General features: G+C 48.0%; 1 protein-coding gene across 2 annotated transcripts in view; it reads left to right on the plus strand.

The window, feature by feature from the left end:
- Positions 1–16,510, plus strand: part of ADAM19 (ADAM metallopeptidase domain 19) — an 80,487-nt gene that overhangs the window by 51,048 nt on the left and 12,929 nt on the right. For both annotated transcript variants that reach the window (XM_032337172.1, XM_032337171.1), the window contains 8 exons: positions 2,681–2,847; positions 5,189–5,273; positions 5,978–6,117; positions 7,855–8,032; positions 10,410–10,499; positions 13,208–13,403; positions 14,664–14,772; positions 16,037–16,241. In XM_032337172.1, coding sequence (XP_032193063.1) covers positions 2,681–2,847; positions 5,189–5,273; positions 5,978–6,117; positions 7,855–8,032; positions 10,410–10,499; positions 13,208–13,403; positions 14,664–14,772; positions 16,037–16,241 — 1,170 coding nt within the window. The remainder of the gene's footprint in view (positions 1–2,680; positions 2,848–5,188; positions 5,274–5,977; positions 6,118–7,854; positions 8,033–10,409; positions 10,500–13,207; positions 13,404–14,663; positions 14,773–16,036; positions 16,242–16,510) is intronic.

The raw sequence follows: 16,510 nt of genomic DNA on the forward strand, positions 1-16,510 counted from the left end.
ACACTCTTGACAGGCTAGTAGTAAATAGTTTTTAAAACTAGAATTTAATATGTTCAAGATCACAGGTCTCTAAGAATCTGAAAACATTTATTGTACAATTTCAGTGCATTCGCAGTGCTTCTGCAGCTCTGGGCCTGTTCGGGATTCATGGAGCCCAGGTCCAAAGGAGAAATTATTTTTTTCTAAACATTAGAAGATCAAGAAGAGAACTTAAAAAAAATTTTTTTTTAATGGATTTACAAGCAAATGTGATAGCACTCTGAAGTCATCAGGCGGGAGAGTCTGTGGTCTATGTTTTTGTTTTGCCCTAGATGGCTCTGGAAACACTGGTGACAGGTGAAAGTCATGAGCATTTCCTGGAAGGAAGGCCTCCAGGGACACAGCTCAGTCCTCTCTCTAGCTCTCAGTTCACTCAACAATAACATTTAAATGATCCTACATCCCAAACACTCAACATCTGGGAAAACAAGAGAAGCTCATTTCCTGGGGGGTAGACAGGAGGCAGACCCTGTTCTCACCCACGTGATGTCTATTGTTCTGGAGACCCAGCAGGTGGGAAGCTTGGCTGGGTCTCCCCTTTGTGAACTCTCCAGCTGGTCTGCGGGGGTAGAACCAAGGGTGCTGATGAAAAGTGGGAGAGGCGACACTACGCCTCAGCCCTTATGTGAAGCCCCAAGCCTTGCTTAGCTGGTCCCTTCTGGGCTTGATTTTCTCCTGAGCAGCTGATTTTAGTCACTGTGGCTGGGGAGAAGGAAGGCACTTCTGAGGCTTGCTGACCCAGCTACATGAACTGAACTGTTGTTGAACTAAAACTGGAATGAACTGCACTAAATTTGCTGAATCAGGAACCCAATCCAAAATGTTTTTCCTTAACTGTGAAAAAGCCAAGTTTAAGTCCTTAAAAGCTCCCTCATGAAACAAGTTCAAATTGGAATCCTAAATAAAACCCTTTATTTCCTGTAACAATTGACCTGGCACAAAAACGGGAAAATCAGAATTTCCTTGGCAATCAACTGCTCTTTCACCAAAGCTAGAACCCATCTTAGGCCACAGCTTCTTGGGGGCAAGATGATTCTCTAGATCTGTGAATATGCCGCCCCGAAGTCAAGAGGGGCTTGAGTGACTCCGAGATCTGATCTCATTGTCTAGGCCTTAATCCCGCCTCCACCGTCCTCCTGCCGAGACTCTGGGCCAGTCACTGAACTTTCCTAAGCTTCCGTGCTTGGGACATAGAATGTGCTCAATAAACATCGATGTGACGATTGTTGTTTTTAGCTGCCGCACTACCCACCAATTTTGGATTAAGATGGTATCTTCTGCTCATGAGACCTGGGTTTCCATGCAATTTTGTTTTCAGAGTAACTGAAAACAGTCAGTAATCTCTGGGGTAGGCCAAAGAATCCCTGGGACCTGTGCCTTCCGGTGGCACTTAGCTTTGCAGAGAACCCTCTTCCCATGTGTACGTGTAGGAGATGAAAGAGACCACATCACAAAGCCCAGGTGTCACCCTCCTCTGAAGGAACCCGAGAGTCAGGTCTCGTTTCTAGAATTTCAGGATCTCTGGACAAAACTCGAGAGGTGATCTGGGACCTTTGCAGCCTAATGCTGGCCACTTGTTTGTGGCATTTGTGACAAAGTCCGAACACCTCCAGGGAAGAGAAAGGAAACTTGCGAATGAGCATCTCTCAAGGTGTAGGAGACCCCACACAGTAATGCATCCATCTACAGTCCGGCATATCCATACAGCGAAATGCTGTTTAGCAATAGAACGAAGGACAAAGTGATAAAGAGGCCATGAGGGAGAGGAATCTCAAAAACACGCTGAGTGAGGAAAGTCAGACACAGAGACCTCATGTGTGGTCTGGTCGTTCTGGTTAGAGGAAACATCTAGGAAGGGTAAATCTGTTGAGGCAGGAAGCAGATGAGTGATCTCCTGGGTCTGGGGGTGAAAATGGGAAAAGACTGTCAGAGGACATGGGGGTCTTTCTCGGTATGATGAAAATACTAATTGGATTGTGGTGATCATCTTATAGCTTGGTAAATTTACTAAAAATATTGATCTGTACGCCCCCCAAATGGGTGGATTTTATGTTATGTAAGTTACACCTCAATGTTTAAGAGGAATTTTGTATAACAGAACTTTTTAGACATGTATAAAAAAGATAAGTAACCATGTAAGGAACTGGGAGAGAGGATTGTGCTGGATGCCTGGGCCCAGGGTCCTTATCACAGACAACAGCAGAGCTTAGCTCTGAGTTTCCTTATGACTAACTTTAGTTACAAGGATTTTTTTTTTCCTATTTTAAAATGAAACAGGTCTTCCTGTCTGTCATACCTATTGGCCACGCCCCACTTTAGGAGCAGTTTAGAGACAGCATTGGTGCTGTCTACACAGGATAGCCCTGTCCACGTGCGGAAGCAAGTCTGTGTCCTGTGCCCTATCCTTCCTCCAAGTTAAGTGACCCCAGCTCTGCCTGCACATCGTAGGCTATCTTTCTTAGGGTCTCACTGCTCTCTCCTGAGAAATGTGACTCACAGCCCCTGTCGCCCCCCATGCCCGGGGGGGCATGTGCCAAAGAGAAATCTGGGATCCACTCTGAATGCCGAGCCTAGGAAGGGGCATGTAAATCTCAGGGTGGTGTTCACAGCTGATGCCGTGGCTCTCTGTGTGCGTTTTCAGTTTTATCGATCCTTGAACATCCGAATTGCGCTCGTGGGCTTGGAAGTCTGGACACATGGGAATATGTGTGAAGTTTCGGAGAACCCCTACTCTACTCTCTGGTCATTTCTCAGTTGGAGGCGCAAGCTGCTCACCCACAAGAACCATGACAACGCCCAGTTAATCACGTACGTGGCCTTCGTGCATGTGTGTCTCCTCAGGGCTGGCTGCACAGCACGCGCCTGCAGTGTGGGCACCCTGTGCCCGCCCTCCCCCGCCCACCCGGTGCTCAGTGTGGGTGGTCCTAGCCATCCTGCCACTCTGGTCCAAACAATCCTTATTTCTCAGACATGGGCTCTGCCGCCAGGACACCCAGGAAAATACTAAAACCCTAAGAGTCAGAACAACCCCAAGAAGTGCTGACGACCTAGGTGAGAAGCTGAGACTTACACACATTCTGTTGACCATCTGAAACAGCAGGACGTGTATTTGGGAAGTGACTGACCATCAGGGGCTGCTTCCAAACAACCTAAGGGGCTCCCTTTGGTCCTCATGGTGCTTCGTTGTAAAGCACGCTCATCTGCCAAAGCTGTAGCTTCCTCAGTTTGCCCTTCACTTTGTTCCCAGGGGCTCAGCACCAAGAGCCGGAAGGGCTTCAAGAGGCAGATAGGGGAGGGAGACATCGGGGGTGGGGGGAGTTGTGCTGGAACTTCTTCAATTCCGGAGAGAAAAGGATAGTGTTGGCGGTCATGAGGGCCCCTGAAGTCCCCCAGGGGTGCGGGAGGTGCGAATGTCTGGTATTTTTAGTGTTGACTTCAAAAGGTGTTCTGAGACGGTTATAAGAAAAGGCACATTACATAGTAAATCTATTTCCTTTTGTTCCCTAAAAAAATCTTTCTGAATCAACAATCATTTAAACATTTGTTGCTTCTTTAAAAGAAATGGGGAGGGCACCTGGGTGGCTCAGTCGGTTAAGCCTCTGCCTTCACCTCAGGTCATGATCCCAGGGTCCTGGGTTGAGCCCTGCATCCTGCTCCCTGCTCAGTGAGGAGCCTGCTTCTCCCTCTCCCTCTGCAGCTCCCTATGCTTGTGCTCTCTCTCTCCCTCTGTCAAAAAAAAAAAAAAAAAAAGTCTTTAAAAGAACTGGAGAGGGCGCCTGGGTGGCTCAGTGGGTTAAGCCGCTGCCTTCGGCTCAGGTCATGATCTCAGGGTCCTGGGATCGAGTCCCGCATCAGGCTCTCTGCTCGGCGGGGAGCCTGCTTCCTCCTCTCTCTGTCTGCCTGCCTCTCTGCCTACTTGTGATCTCTCTCTGTCAAATAAATAAATAAAATCTAAAATAAATAAATAAATAAAAATAAAAGAACTGGAGAAATAACTGTACCAAAAATCTGGGCTATGGTTATTTCACAATGGTACATTCACCTAGGAGATTTTGGGGTTTTGCCTGAATTTTGGAAGCCTGGTGCCCTGCTTTGGGCAAAACCTTGAATCCAGGTGTCCAGCAAGACTTCCCTAAGGCCATTTCTAAGTTTATAAAATAACCTTTGGGGCTTCATAGAGATTTGCTTGTATTTTATGTGTTTTCTTGCAAATTGTTTCTCTGAAGAAGAATCTGCCTTCAATTCAGCAAACACTTATTCAGTGCCCCCTATGTGTCAGATTCTATGCTAAGTTCTGGTGATCCCCCCAAAGAAATAAGGCCATCTTGGCTCTCAAGTTCTCATGGTCTAAATGAGAAGACAAACAGGGAGCTATGAGAGCCCCACGGAATGAGCTTCCATGTAGATCCTTTAAATAAATTCCCTGTTTTTGGCGTGCACGAGAATACTGGTGTTTTGTTCATTCCCTCTCCCCTGCCCTGGATGGATACAGCTGAGAGAGGGATGGATTGAGCCAGGGGGAGTGTCGCTGGCTGTTGGCAGGTTTGCATCGCCATTGCAAAACAAAGGCAGAAACGGTTCATCTTTGCACCCAGCTGCATTTTCCTAGGCTCCTGATGGGACACATCTGTTTCTTGGGTCCCAAAGTGAGGTGGAAATGAAGCATCAGCCCCCACAGCTGCTGCCCAGTCCCTCCACCCTCCCTGTCCCGCTGACTGCAGAGCCGAGGGTATGGCACGGGACCCTGGCAGCTGGCAGAAGTGGTCATGAGTCACTTAAGAGTCAGAACCTGTGCCACTCTTCCTCAGCCCCTCCCTCTGACCTTTTCCTCTGCAGCAGGAATGGGATGCAGCTTTATGAGCCCTGCCCATTTCCTTCCAGGGAATGGGGCTCTGGGCATACTGTGGGAAAAAGTGGCCTTTTGCCCTTTCTAGTTCTCTGGAACAGTGAGAGAGTAGGTGGCAGGAAGGGAGAGGTGTGGTGACCTGGAAGTTGTCCAGCTGGCCTAGAACACTGGGGTCTCTCCTTGGCAACGATCTGGGAATGGCAGCGGGGCCAAGGAACACCGTGATGGCCGCCTGCTCCTGGGCACAGAGGAACAGCCCTCACGGCTGCCATCTGAATGACCTTCTCTTGTTCCTTCCTGCAGGGGCATGTCTTTCCACGGCACCACCATCGGGCTGGCCCCCCTCATGGCCATGTGCTCCGTGTACCAGTCTGGAGGAGTCAACATGGTGAGTCTCCGCCAGGATGCTGATGCTGTAGAAGACAGAAAACTGCCTTACAGGACAGGAGGTTGTCTTGTGGGGGGGGGGTGGAATATATATATATATATAATATATATATATATAAAATTGCAGGGGAAAAAACCCTTGACATCAAGTACGGCAGTTGTTTAAAACGAAATCACTAAATTCTAAGAGATGGAAGTATCCAGGGGTAAATTTTCATTTATTATAATTTATCCCCAGTTTTCAAACTCAGGAGAGCCCTACATGATGACATCTAGTGATGTCGCTAGATCTCTCAGGTATTCCAAACCAGGGACTAGAGAATAGTAAGATAGTAGAGATTTAAAAATATTCTTTATCCTAGGTTTTATGTTATTATGCATATCATTATGAAACAAGAGCCCGTCTCAAAGTCATGGTTAGGAAATTCCAGCCTTCTTTGGAAGTTCTCTCTGGCTCTGTGGTGCTGTTTGGATGACTCGTTTCTGACCTGTGAAGTAGATGTCAAGGAGGCCTTCTCTCCCATCTGTCTGTCCACACCCCTTTACCACAGATGTAGCATGACGGTTAAAAGCACAGGCTTCCATCACGGAGTCTGTACACGCTGATCGTGGAATCAGTGGGCAGCTGTGAGGCCTGGCTAAGAAAAGACAGACCCAGGGAGCAGGGAGAGATGTCTTCTTGACCTGAACTCTCTCCTTGGGCAGGACCACTCCGAGAATGCCATCGGCGTGGCCGCCACCATGGCCCACGAGATGGGCCACAACTTTGGCATGAGCCACGATTCCGCGGACTGCTGCTCGGCCAGCGCGGCTGACGGCGGGTGCATCATGGCGGCTGCCACCGGGTGAGTTGGACGGCAAGGTGGGGAGAACAGAGCCTGTGAGGATGCTACATCCTGAGTGTTCCTCTCCATGGGCCCTAGGAGCCTCTGTCATAGCTCTTGTGGGGGCTTTGGAGAGAAATGTGGTTGACGACAAAGAAATTGGAAGAGAACCAAGAAAGCAAATGTGTGCAAGGAGCTCTAGGTCTGTAGCAGGTGGTTTGGTGCTGGTGGACCCCTAGATATATTTAATTTCTGTCTTAGGGTCTTCAGCTGGAAAATTGGCCTGACCCCATGTATCCTTTTCACTTCATGAATTTTTGAAGAGGACTCGTTTTGAACAGCCCCAACCCTTAAGTCCCTTCATCCCAAGGGAGCTTGGTCAGTGCTGACTAAAAGTTCTGATGTAGCCTGCACAAAAAGGAAAAGGACAGGGAACACCCATGCCCACATAAGTGACTCCTCAGGGAATTTACAGGTTGCATTTACCATGAGGTACAAGAGCAAGCCAGCTACGTCTCCCTGTATCTGTGAGGGTTTTTTTTAACCAGAGCTTTTGAAAGAAAATTCTGTTAACACCGACAATTCTTAGTTACAACTCTTAATATTTAGTATCTGAACTCGTGCAGCAGAGGGCATTGGGTTCTTCCAAGACCCATTGGGTTCTTCCAAGACCTGAGTCACTCTTTGGAAGGTTTCGTGGTAGGAGTTTGTGTTCCCTCTACCCCAAGCTGTTAGAGCCTGCTTATGCTCCTTAGGAAGTGGTGTTTCAGTGACCCTAAGAGGAAATGCAACTCTCTTGGGGTTCCAGTGTTCAGTGCTTGTCTGTCACTTCTTGGCTGTGACATACAAAGGATGATGTTGATGTGCAAAATACAACTCCACGGGTCGTGCTCAACTCCCTCAGAGCTCACGATTAAGGCCACCCCTTTCTCTCTCAATCTAAAAAGCGTGTTTATAGTCATATGGTTGGGAGTGATATTAATTATTACTCCATTTTGTTTTAAACTATACACAAACATAAACTACTAAAGTAGTTTAAAAATTTTTGGCCACAAATGCCTTATGACAGAACGGACAATGGAAGGGGTTAACCTCTAGTTGGTTTAGTGCATTGCGGACAGGATAACTCTTCCTTTACAGACCTAAATTGTGGTACTGACCCAATGCTAGAGAATGTATGACTTCTGATTCTTTTTTCTTTTCCAATGAAAGGACTCGGCACCTTTCATAATCTTGTGATAAAACTATGCATATGTAAATTGCTGGTTGGGTTTGGAGTGCTGCCTGTATCCTTAGAATAGAGGTCATAGGATCCCCGGCCCCAGTGAAGAAATTAAACCCATGATCTTGGCTTTTTTTGGCCTGTTCTTTTGTTCCAAGAAAATCTCCATCTAATAACAGCTTCAGGAAAGTTTGGATTGGCTAGTATTCTGCTCAGCTCTAAAACTCAGGAAACCTGTTATAACATATTCAATTACCCTTTATTTATGGCACCCTTTCCTATAAAGGGCAGAAATTGCTGCTTCTGATTTTCACTTACCTCCTCCATGCACAGTGAGGGAAAAAAGAACGTCATGGGGTGCTGAGAAACAATTGTAAGATAATGTATCGGTGATGTTCTAAGGGGACATAACACGTGTGCCTGGGACTATGGGGGTCTAAGTCTAGGTGGAATCGGCCTCATGGGCGGTAGGACTGAGACTGTTCTGGCCTCCTGGTGCTCAGATCCCAGCTGACTCCAGCCTTACTCTCTGCCAGGCATCCCTTTCCAAGAGTGTTCAATGGCTGCAACAGGAAGGAGCTGGACAGGTATCTGCAGTCAGGCGGTGGGATGTGTCTCTCCAATATGCCAGACACCAGGACGCTGTATGGAGGCCGGAGGTGTGGGAATGGGTACCTGGAAGATGGGGAAGAATGTGACTGTGGGGAGGAAGAGGTAAGGTGTCATGGTAATGCTAGGGGGAAGGGGAGAGTGTGCACTGGTTTCGAATCTTTGCGTCAAGGAGAATGCAACTGACCACTTCTTAGTCTTAGGCATTTCCCACATACGCATGGCTGTCAAACACCCCATCACAAATCAGATGTGGGGAGTAAGACTTCAATATGGACCATTTATGCAGACACTTTCAGATTGAGGTCAGCCCTGGTGATGTCCACCTACCTTGTGAGTGTGTCTGGTCTAACCAAAACCTCGTCTCCTCCCCAGTGCAGTTACAGATGGCCTCTTGGTCCTCCAGCTGCACAAACTTCATTCTAGAGGCCACACAGTTGGACACATGAACTTGAACCTGGGCCTTGAGGAGGCTTAAAGTAACAAGCTTGTGCTCTTTAGGCTGGAGAAGAGAGGATTGAAAGAGGAGGTAGGAGGTACTGTTAGGTCTAGAAAGGGCTGCCGCAGGAAGAAGGAACAGAACTGTTTGTGTTCAAGCTCTGTAGTTCCTTCTGATCTTCAAACTGGTGGGCATGCAGCATAGCTCTGTCATTTTTGCCAGATGTGTGTTGTTCTGCAAAAAAGGAGAACTGGATGGTTTCATGTCTATTTTCTGAAGGATGAAATATGTACGTTAACGTATGCAAAACAGTCAACTGTGTGTAGGGGAGACTAAGGGTTTGTATACGACTGTTTGATGTTATAACCTTCTCTATGGTTTGATTTTTGGTTTTTGTATTGTTTTTATTTTGAGAGAGAGAAAGAGAGAGCAAGGGTTTGGGGGGAGAGAGAGTCTTAAGCCAGACTCCATGCTCAGTTCAGAGCCTGACATAGGAATCGATCTCACGACCCTGAGATCATGATCTAAGCTGAAACCAAGAGTCAGATGCTCAACTAACTGAGCCACCCAGTCACCCCTGAGTTTTGTCTCCAATGCCAGCACCCAACTTTCCTAATAAAACAAAAACTAATTAAAGGCTCTGCTACTCCCACCACCACGAGTTCAGAGAGATCGATCCAGACCCATCAGAAAGGAGGGAGTCAGCCCTCTTACGATGGAGGGTCCGGTGGAGTTGAGGAGCAGTCTGCAAGTGGGCTCAGCCAACTGGCTTGTGTTCAGCAAGTACTTACTGAGCGTGGGGCACTATGTTGGGTGCTAGGGACAGGATGGGTAGCAAAAACAGACAGGGTTCCTGTCCTTGTGGAGCATATCATCTAGTGGGGGAAACATACATTGACCAAATAATGCAAAAGCATGTGAGTACAATCTCTGGTAGAGGCTTAGGAGGGCCAGTGGTATGTGCTGTGAGCACCTGCGTTGTGAGAGCAGCTGCCCTACTCAGGTGGGCGTGTGACTTCCGACCCCGTATCTGAAGGCAAAGTTAGGAGTTCCTGAGGAGCACAGGGAGAGAAAGCACACTTCAGCTAGAGGAGGAACCCGACCCTGAAGTGGGAGGAAACCCTGCCTGGAGCCCAGGACAGTGGGCGATTAATGGAAGGAAAGCAGCCTCTTCCTTCTCTTAGGGAAACAAATGGATGGATATCGTAGCGGGGCATGGGATGTGTCTCTCCCTGCCAGAGCTGGGCGGTTAAGGTTATGATATGATTCATAAGCTTGGGACACGCCCCAGGCAGACACGGCTTAACTTCAGCCTCAGCACTTGCTAGGTGTGTGCCTGCCAGCATAGGACTTGTCTGAGCTCCATTTCCGCATCTGTGAAATGGCAGTAATCATGCCTCACAGTGCTGTGGTGGACCTAGGGGGCCTGGCACATTGTCAAGCGGCTTAGGATAGGCCTACGAATATAGCAGGAGAGTGATAAGGACACTCGGGGTCATTGGGATGTTTCAGCATCTTTTTAGATTTCATGCTGTACATCAGCACATCAGGACCCATAAGGCAAGAAGGAAGAACCTATAAAGACGTTCTGTTCCAGAAAGGTCCAGGCCAGTGAAGGATGAGGAAGAGCAGCAGGTGGGGAGAGCAGTCTGGGGAGGCAGGCCTCAGGACTGACATAAACTTCAGATTGTTCCAGCCTGGCCTTTGCTTTCGGTGGCCTTTTCTTATGGGATATCAGGCCCACGAGTGTGGGGGCGGGGAGGGCAGGAGCACATTTTGTGTGTGAATATTTACAAAACGTGTGTCTGTGTTGTGATGTTACTGACGATTGTGCCTTTGTATATTTTCTGTGATTAATATACACGAGCTTCATAATAAACCTATAAAGCGAATTTTGTGGTAAAGATTTTCTAGGGAGCTTGGGCCCCAGGGGCATGTGGGGCAGGGGTGGGGAAGTGTGGGAAGTGGGGGAAGGGCTTCACCCCACCGGTCTCCCTGCTCAGCTGCCCCAGAGCCTCATGGCCATACCCTCCGCCCCTGCAGGAATGTAAAAACCCGTGCTGCAATGCCTCGAACTGCACCCTGAGGGAAGGGGCTGAGTGTGCCCACGGCGCCTGCTGTCACCGGTGTAAGGTAAGAGGCCCTTTCCCCACCCCACTGCCCCCAGAACCCCAGGGTTCTGATCCGACAGCTCAGTGCTCTGCTGTGGGCTAATGGCTGGGACTCAGCCTCCATCCTGGGGAAGTGGTGTCGGCCGAGTTTCAGGAACACGCAGCTGGGCTGACTCCCCGGATAAAGTTTACTATTTCCTGTACCGTGCCTCACTGGCTTCAAGTCATCCCAGAGGGCTGTGCTACCTGGAAGATGGAAGACCAACTTTATTTATCCATTTATTAAAACTTTATTTTATTTAAATTTAGCTAATTCACATATAATGTATTCTTCGTTTCAGAGGTAGAGTTCGGTGATCATCAGTTGTCTATGACCCCCAGTGATCATTACATCACGCGCCCTCCTTAATGCCTGTCACTCAGTTACCCCATTCCACCCTCCTTCCCTCCAGCAACCCTCAGTTTGTCGCCTATCATTTAGAGTCTCTTGTGGTCTATCTCCCTGACTTTGTTTTATGGAAGGAAGACTTTTTTTTTTTCTCTTAAAGTAAGTGTTCAGAGAGAGTAGGCTTGATTTCATTTGGAGCTCCTAGTAATAATCGACCTAATTTTGATTAATATCGATGGACTTCTTATTAGCTGCCAGGCACTATGCAGAGATATATATTATATATATTATCTCATTCAATCCTCACAAAAGTCCCACGAGACGTCTATTAACATCCTCCTCACTTTAAGATGAGTAAACTGGGACTCAGGGAATAAGTGGCTGACCCCCAGTCCCACGGCCAGGAGGGGCTGAACCATGCTTCCCTGCTTCTGGAGCCTACATGCCTAGTAGCGATGTGGAAGGTATTGCTACTCATTGCCACTATTGCTTTACAATCTCTTATTTGTAATTCTGAAATTCAGAAAATTCTAAAAACCGGAAAAAAAATTTCTTCACACATTTGGTGGCAAATTTTACCTGAATTGACGTAATGACAGTCTTTTTTTAAGAAAGATACACTCAAAGTGAATATTTCTATTGTGCTGCAGAAAAATTAATGTGTTTGATTATAAAGTATAACCCCAGGCCTTCCTGGGGCGGTCATATAATAGACACATGTAATGTGCAAATGCATATACGTACATATGTGTGTACACGTGTGTAATGTCTACTTTCTGAAATCTGAAAAGTCAGAAGCCCGTCTGGCCCCAAAGTTTGGCTAGGACTCTGGACCTACGCTTCCATCCCCTACTTGCCAAGTGCTCGTTATGTGCTAGATACTGTTCCGGTGCTCTGTTTGAAGGCAGTCCTTGTAACAATCCCATGAAAAGGTGGTTATCCCCGTTGACTCTGCGCTAACCCAGAGAGGTTAAGCAGCTGCCCCAGGCCCTACTGCTGGTTAAGGAGCTGCGATCTGAAGCCAGGCAGGCTGGCACCAGGTGCATCCTCTCCACCTCCCTCCTGCTGTGGTGGTAGAGACACGTCCTGCCTCTTCCTCCTCTGCGCATCACCAGGGTCTGCCCTGGCAGCCGAGGCTCCATGCTTTCAGCAGACTGTTCAGCGGGGCCATTCTCTGCCTTCTCTCCTGGGAAGGCCTTGTGGGTGGTGTGGGGTGCCCTGGGAGTAGGTAGGGCCTCTTCTCAGATGTAGCTTTCCTTACAGGCCTGGGGAAACTCCCCATCTAGTTTGACTCCAGGGTAGACTTGGCATCTCCCCGTGGAGGTTGTGCTGGGTGGAGTCCTTTGAGGCTCGGACAAGGGCCGGAGAATAAGCATGGACAATGCCCATTCAGTTTGGTTCTCAGAAAAGATTCTCTAGAGAGAAGTGTGTGCAGAAACTTGAGGCTTGGAGCCCGAGACCTTCCGTTCAAACCCTCTGGTGTGATCTGGGGCCGCCTACTAACGATGTGAGTCTAGGTTCCTTATCTGCGAAGTGGGAGGAGTGTTAATAACACGGACCCACTGACCACCCAGGGACACGGGAAGACTCACATGGGAAACTTCGTCTTTACCATTGCCCACTGTTGTGCTATCGATCAGGTTATTATTTTATCTCCACCAAGAGGCAAATGACAGCATCTGGCTCATGGATATTGTGAGGCTCACATGGGATCAGAATGTGTAACTTAGCCCAGTGCTTGGCTCAGTAATGGGGATATATTACTGCTCAAGTGCTTTGTAAACTCGGGGGTGTTGTGTGAATGGGGTGTGTGTGTGTGTGTGTGTGTGTGCATGTGCACACATTCGTGTGATTCTATTAGTGGGCCTGGCTCTTCAGCCACTTACTGACCAGTAGACTTCTCAATACCTCGCTTAACCTCTTCTGCCTCAGGTTTCATCATCTGTAAAATAGGGATAACTGTATGTTATGCAGAACTCTCAGGAAAAGTAAATGAGGTAATATTCTTACTGGCCATTAAGTGGGAGCTCCATAAAAGTAACCATTCTTACTAAAGCACTTAGTAAACTGTAAATTGTTGCCTAAACATTAGTCTTACCTAGTTCTTAAAACTGCTAAGAAGAGGAAATGAGCTAGCATCTTTGAAAACCTTTAAGTCATTATTCATCTTAAAAGGCCGATGATGGTTGAAGCTAATGAGGTCATGCGAAACAGCGGTGCCTGGGATAATGGAAAAGGGAAACTCTGTTCCACGACAGGGATGCCCACGAGTCCTTTGCTGGTTGGGTTGAGGACATGCAGGAGACTGACTGTTTTTTCCCCTCTTGTTCCTCTCGGTTCAGCTGCTGGCGCCTGGGACCCTGTGCCGTGAGCAGGCACGGCAGTGCGACCTCCCAGAATTCTGCACGGGCAAGTCCCCGCATTGCCCCACCAACTTCTACCAGATGGATGGCACCCCCTGTGAGGGCGGCCAGGCCTACTGCTACAATGGCATGTGCCTCACCTACCAGGAGCAGTGCCAGCAGCTGTGGGGGCCTGGTAAGAACGGTCCTACAGAGCAGCCCTCCTCCCACCCTACCGCTTCCAGGCGGCATCTCTAGATACTACCTTTCTACTTCCCCTTGACTCAGTGTAGACCCTCAGAGAGACAGTGAACAGCATTCTTCCCAGTTCCTTGATGCTTTAAATCCTCAGAGTGGGTAAATGGACAAGAATAACCCAACAGAAAAATGGGCAGAGGATGGAGACAGAAAAGGAAATGCAGGTGACCCTTAGCTGTGAAAAGATATTTAACCTCACTTACAGTAAGTGGAAACAAATTATAACTACGATGAGATGGGATTTCTCTTATCTCGGACTGGCAAAGACTTGAAACAGGAATATAATAATCATGTCGTTTTAATACCATAACTATAATAATAAGAGCGGTAATAATGGAGAGTGGAGAATGTGAGGAGACCTATAGGTACAACCCTATGGAAAGCAATTTGAAGATATCAGAATTCATGTGAGCTTCCCATTGGACCTGTCCATTCCACTACTTAGGAGAGTGTCCTACTCCTCTATTTGCCCACGTATGTGAAGATAGATTTAGAAGGATACTGAGGTAGTGTTAGTGATAGCTATAGGACCCTAGATATCCTTCGGTAGGGACCAATTAAATTAATCCTGGTACACCCATGTCATGGACCCCTCTGCAGCTGAGTAAAAGGAGACAACCCTGTATGTACTGAATAAAACCATCTCCTACAATACATTAAGTGAAAAATGCAAGTTGCAGAATAGTGATTAGAATTGCTGCCATTCTTTATTCGATAGATTATCTCTAGAAGTTACATAAGAATTATTTCTGGAAGAGAGATATGGTTATCTTTAGAAGATACACTGTTAGTTGTGATTACTTCTCTGGGTTGTGGGGAAGTAGGAACAGGAATGGCTACTTAGAAAAATACATACTTTATTTCTTTAAAATTCTGTGTGTTTAGTACCTAATTTAAAATCCGAAATGGGACATGGCTTTTTCATTACAGAGAAGGCTTAGCACACAAACCTCCCACAGATAGAACACCTCAGTATGGTATAAAGAACGGACATAAAACCTTTTTCTATGAATAGGTCTTGATGAGAAGTTGGGGGTGGAACAACTTGCTGGGGGTACAGGAAGAAGGACCCGACCATTCCCTCCCCAGAAACGTTCTTAACCTCATGACTTTACCAAGGGCTAGCTTTGTACTTTGGGGGCTTCTGACTTCACCTAAAGTTGGCTAGTGTGCTGATAAATGTTTCTTGCCCACCCAGGAGCCCGGCCTGCTCCTGATCTCTGCTTCGAGAAGGTGAATGTGGCAGGGGACACCTTTGGAAACTGTGGAAAGGACATGAATGGGGAACACAGAAAGTGCAACATGAGGTGATGACCTTAGGGCTAACTCCAGAAGATGAAGGGTGACAGGGCCATTTCTGCTCTGTCCTCACTCCTGCCCAGATCAGCAGCCTGGGCCTTTAAATAATTGTCAGTCAGTCCCCTATTCCAGGCCCATTGTTAGACAATGTTCTATTCAGTCTAAGGAAGTCAGTCCACAGTGTGGATGGCAGCGCTTCCTAGAGAGCTGGCTACATTTCCTTTTGGGACCTTACAGTTGAGCAGGGAATCAGCTCTCTCGGGTCATTTCTGTGGGATGCTAATTATACCCTCTTCTGAATAGCCTGTCATTCATTCATTCATTCATTCATTCTTTCATTCATTTCAACCAACCATCCACCCATCTGTTGAGTGTTTGCTGTGTGCCAGGATGATGCTGAATATGTGGGACTGTTAATTAACAATACCAGGTGATAACAGAACTGTGAAGAGAGCCACCCAACCTGGTCTTCGTAGGTCAAGGTGGTGTCCCAAGGGAAGGTTCGCCTATACTGAGATCTGGAGAAATTATCTAGTTGAACAGGATGGGGAATGGTGCGGGCACATGGGAGAGTAGATAGATGCGCAGAGAAAAGCTGGTGGTAGGAGGAGGTGATAACAGTTTGATATAGTCAAGTATGATGTTGGGGTACAGTGGAGGGGATGCTGCTGACAAATGAGCCTGGATGGCTGAGCAGGACCCAGATCATGAAAAGCCATGAAGGCATGATAAGGGCAGTTTGAACTTTGGCTGAGAGGAGTTTGGAAATTGGACTCCAGTGGAGGCAAGACAGGAGGCAGGGAGATCCAACCCCTGGTGTCCAGGTAGAGAAGGATGGTGATGTGATTTAGGGTTAATGTATATGAGGGATGATTGACAGGGCTCAAAAATCACTTGAACCCAGGAGCAGGGGAGAATGGGGCATTGGGGCTGACACCAGGCTTCTGGCTGCAGCCCCTAAGTGCAAGGGGGTGGCTGGAGGATAAGTGGACAGTTGCTCAGGTCAGACAGTTGTCTTTGCAGTAGAGAGGACTTCCCCAGGCTGGTTTTCCGGCCTAGATCTACCTGTGGACAAGGATCTTATTTTCCTGTCCTGAGTCTAAGCTCACATGAGATCTCTCCTGCTGGGTTCCTAGAGCACACACAGCTCCCTGGCTCCTCCCCTCTCTGAGCTGCTCTCCTGGTTGAGAAAGACCAAAGCTCTTCTGTGCCTCAGCTCTTCCCCTGCCTCTGATCCACCTCCTTCCCTCCCTCCCTCTCTCTCGGGCTCAGAGATGCCAAGTGTGGGAAGATCCAGTGTCAGAGTTCCGAGGCTCGGCCGCTGGAGTCTAACGCAGTGCCCATCGATACCACCATCATCTTGAACGGGCGGCAGATCCGGTGCCGGGGCACCCATGTCTACCGTGCTCCCGAGGAGGAGGGTGACATGCTGGACCCAGGGCTGGTGATGACTGGGACCAAGTGTGGCTACAACCATGTAAGTACTGCCTCACTCAGGGGAGAGAGGAGTGACTGACAAATCTGAGCTCTGGAGGGAAGGTGCCTGGGCTCTAATCTCACCTTCCCAGCCTCCCCGAGCCTCAGTGGCTTCCCTTTTTTTTTTTTTTTTTAAAGATTTTATTTATTTATTTGACAGAGAGAGATCACAAGTAGGCAGAGAGGCAGGCAGAGAGAGAGGAGGAAGCAGGCTTCCCGCTGAGCAGAAAGCCTGATGCGGGACTCGATCCCAAGACCCTGAGATCATGA

This window comes from Mustela erminea, chromosome 3 (genome assembly GCF_009829155.1).
Source record: "Mustela erminea isolate mMusErm1 chromosome 3, mMusErm1.Pri, whole genome shotgun sequence".
NCBI lineage: Eukaryota > Metazoa > Chordata > Mammalia > Carnivora > Mustelidae > Mustela > Mustela erminea.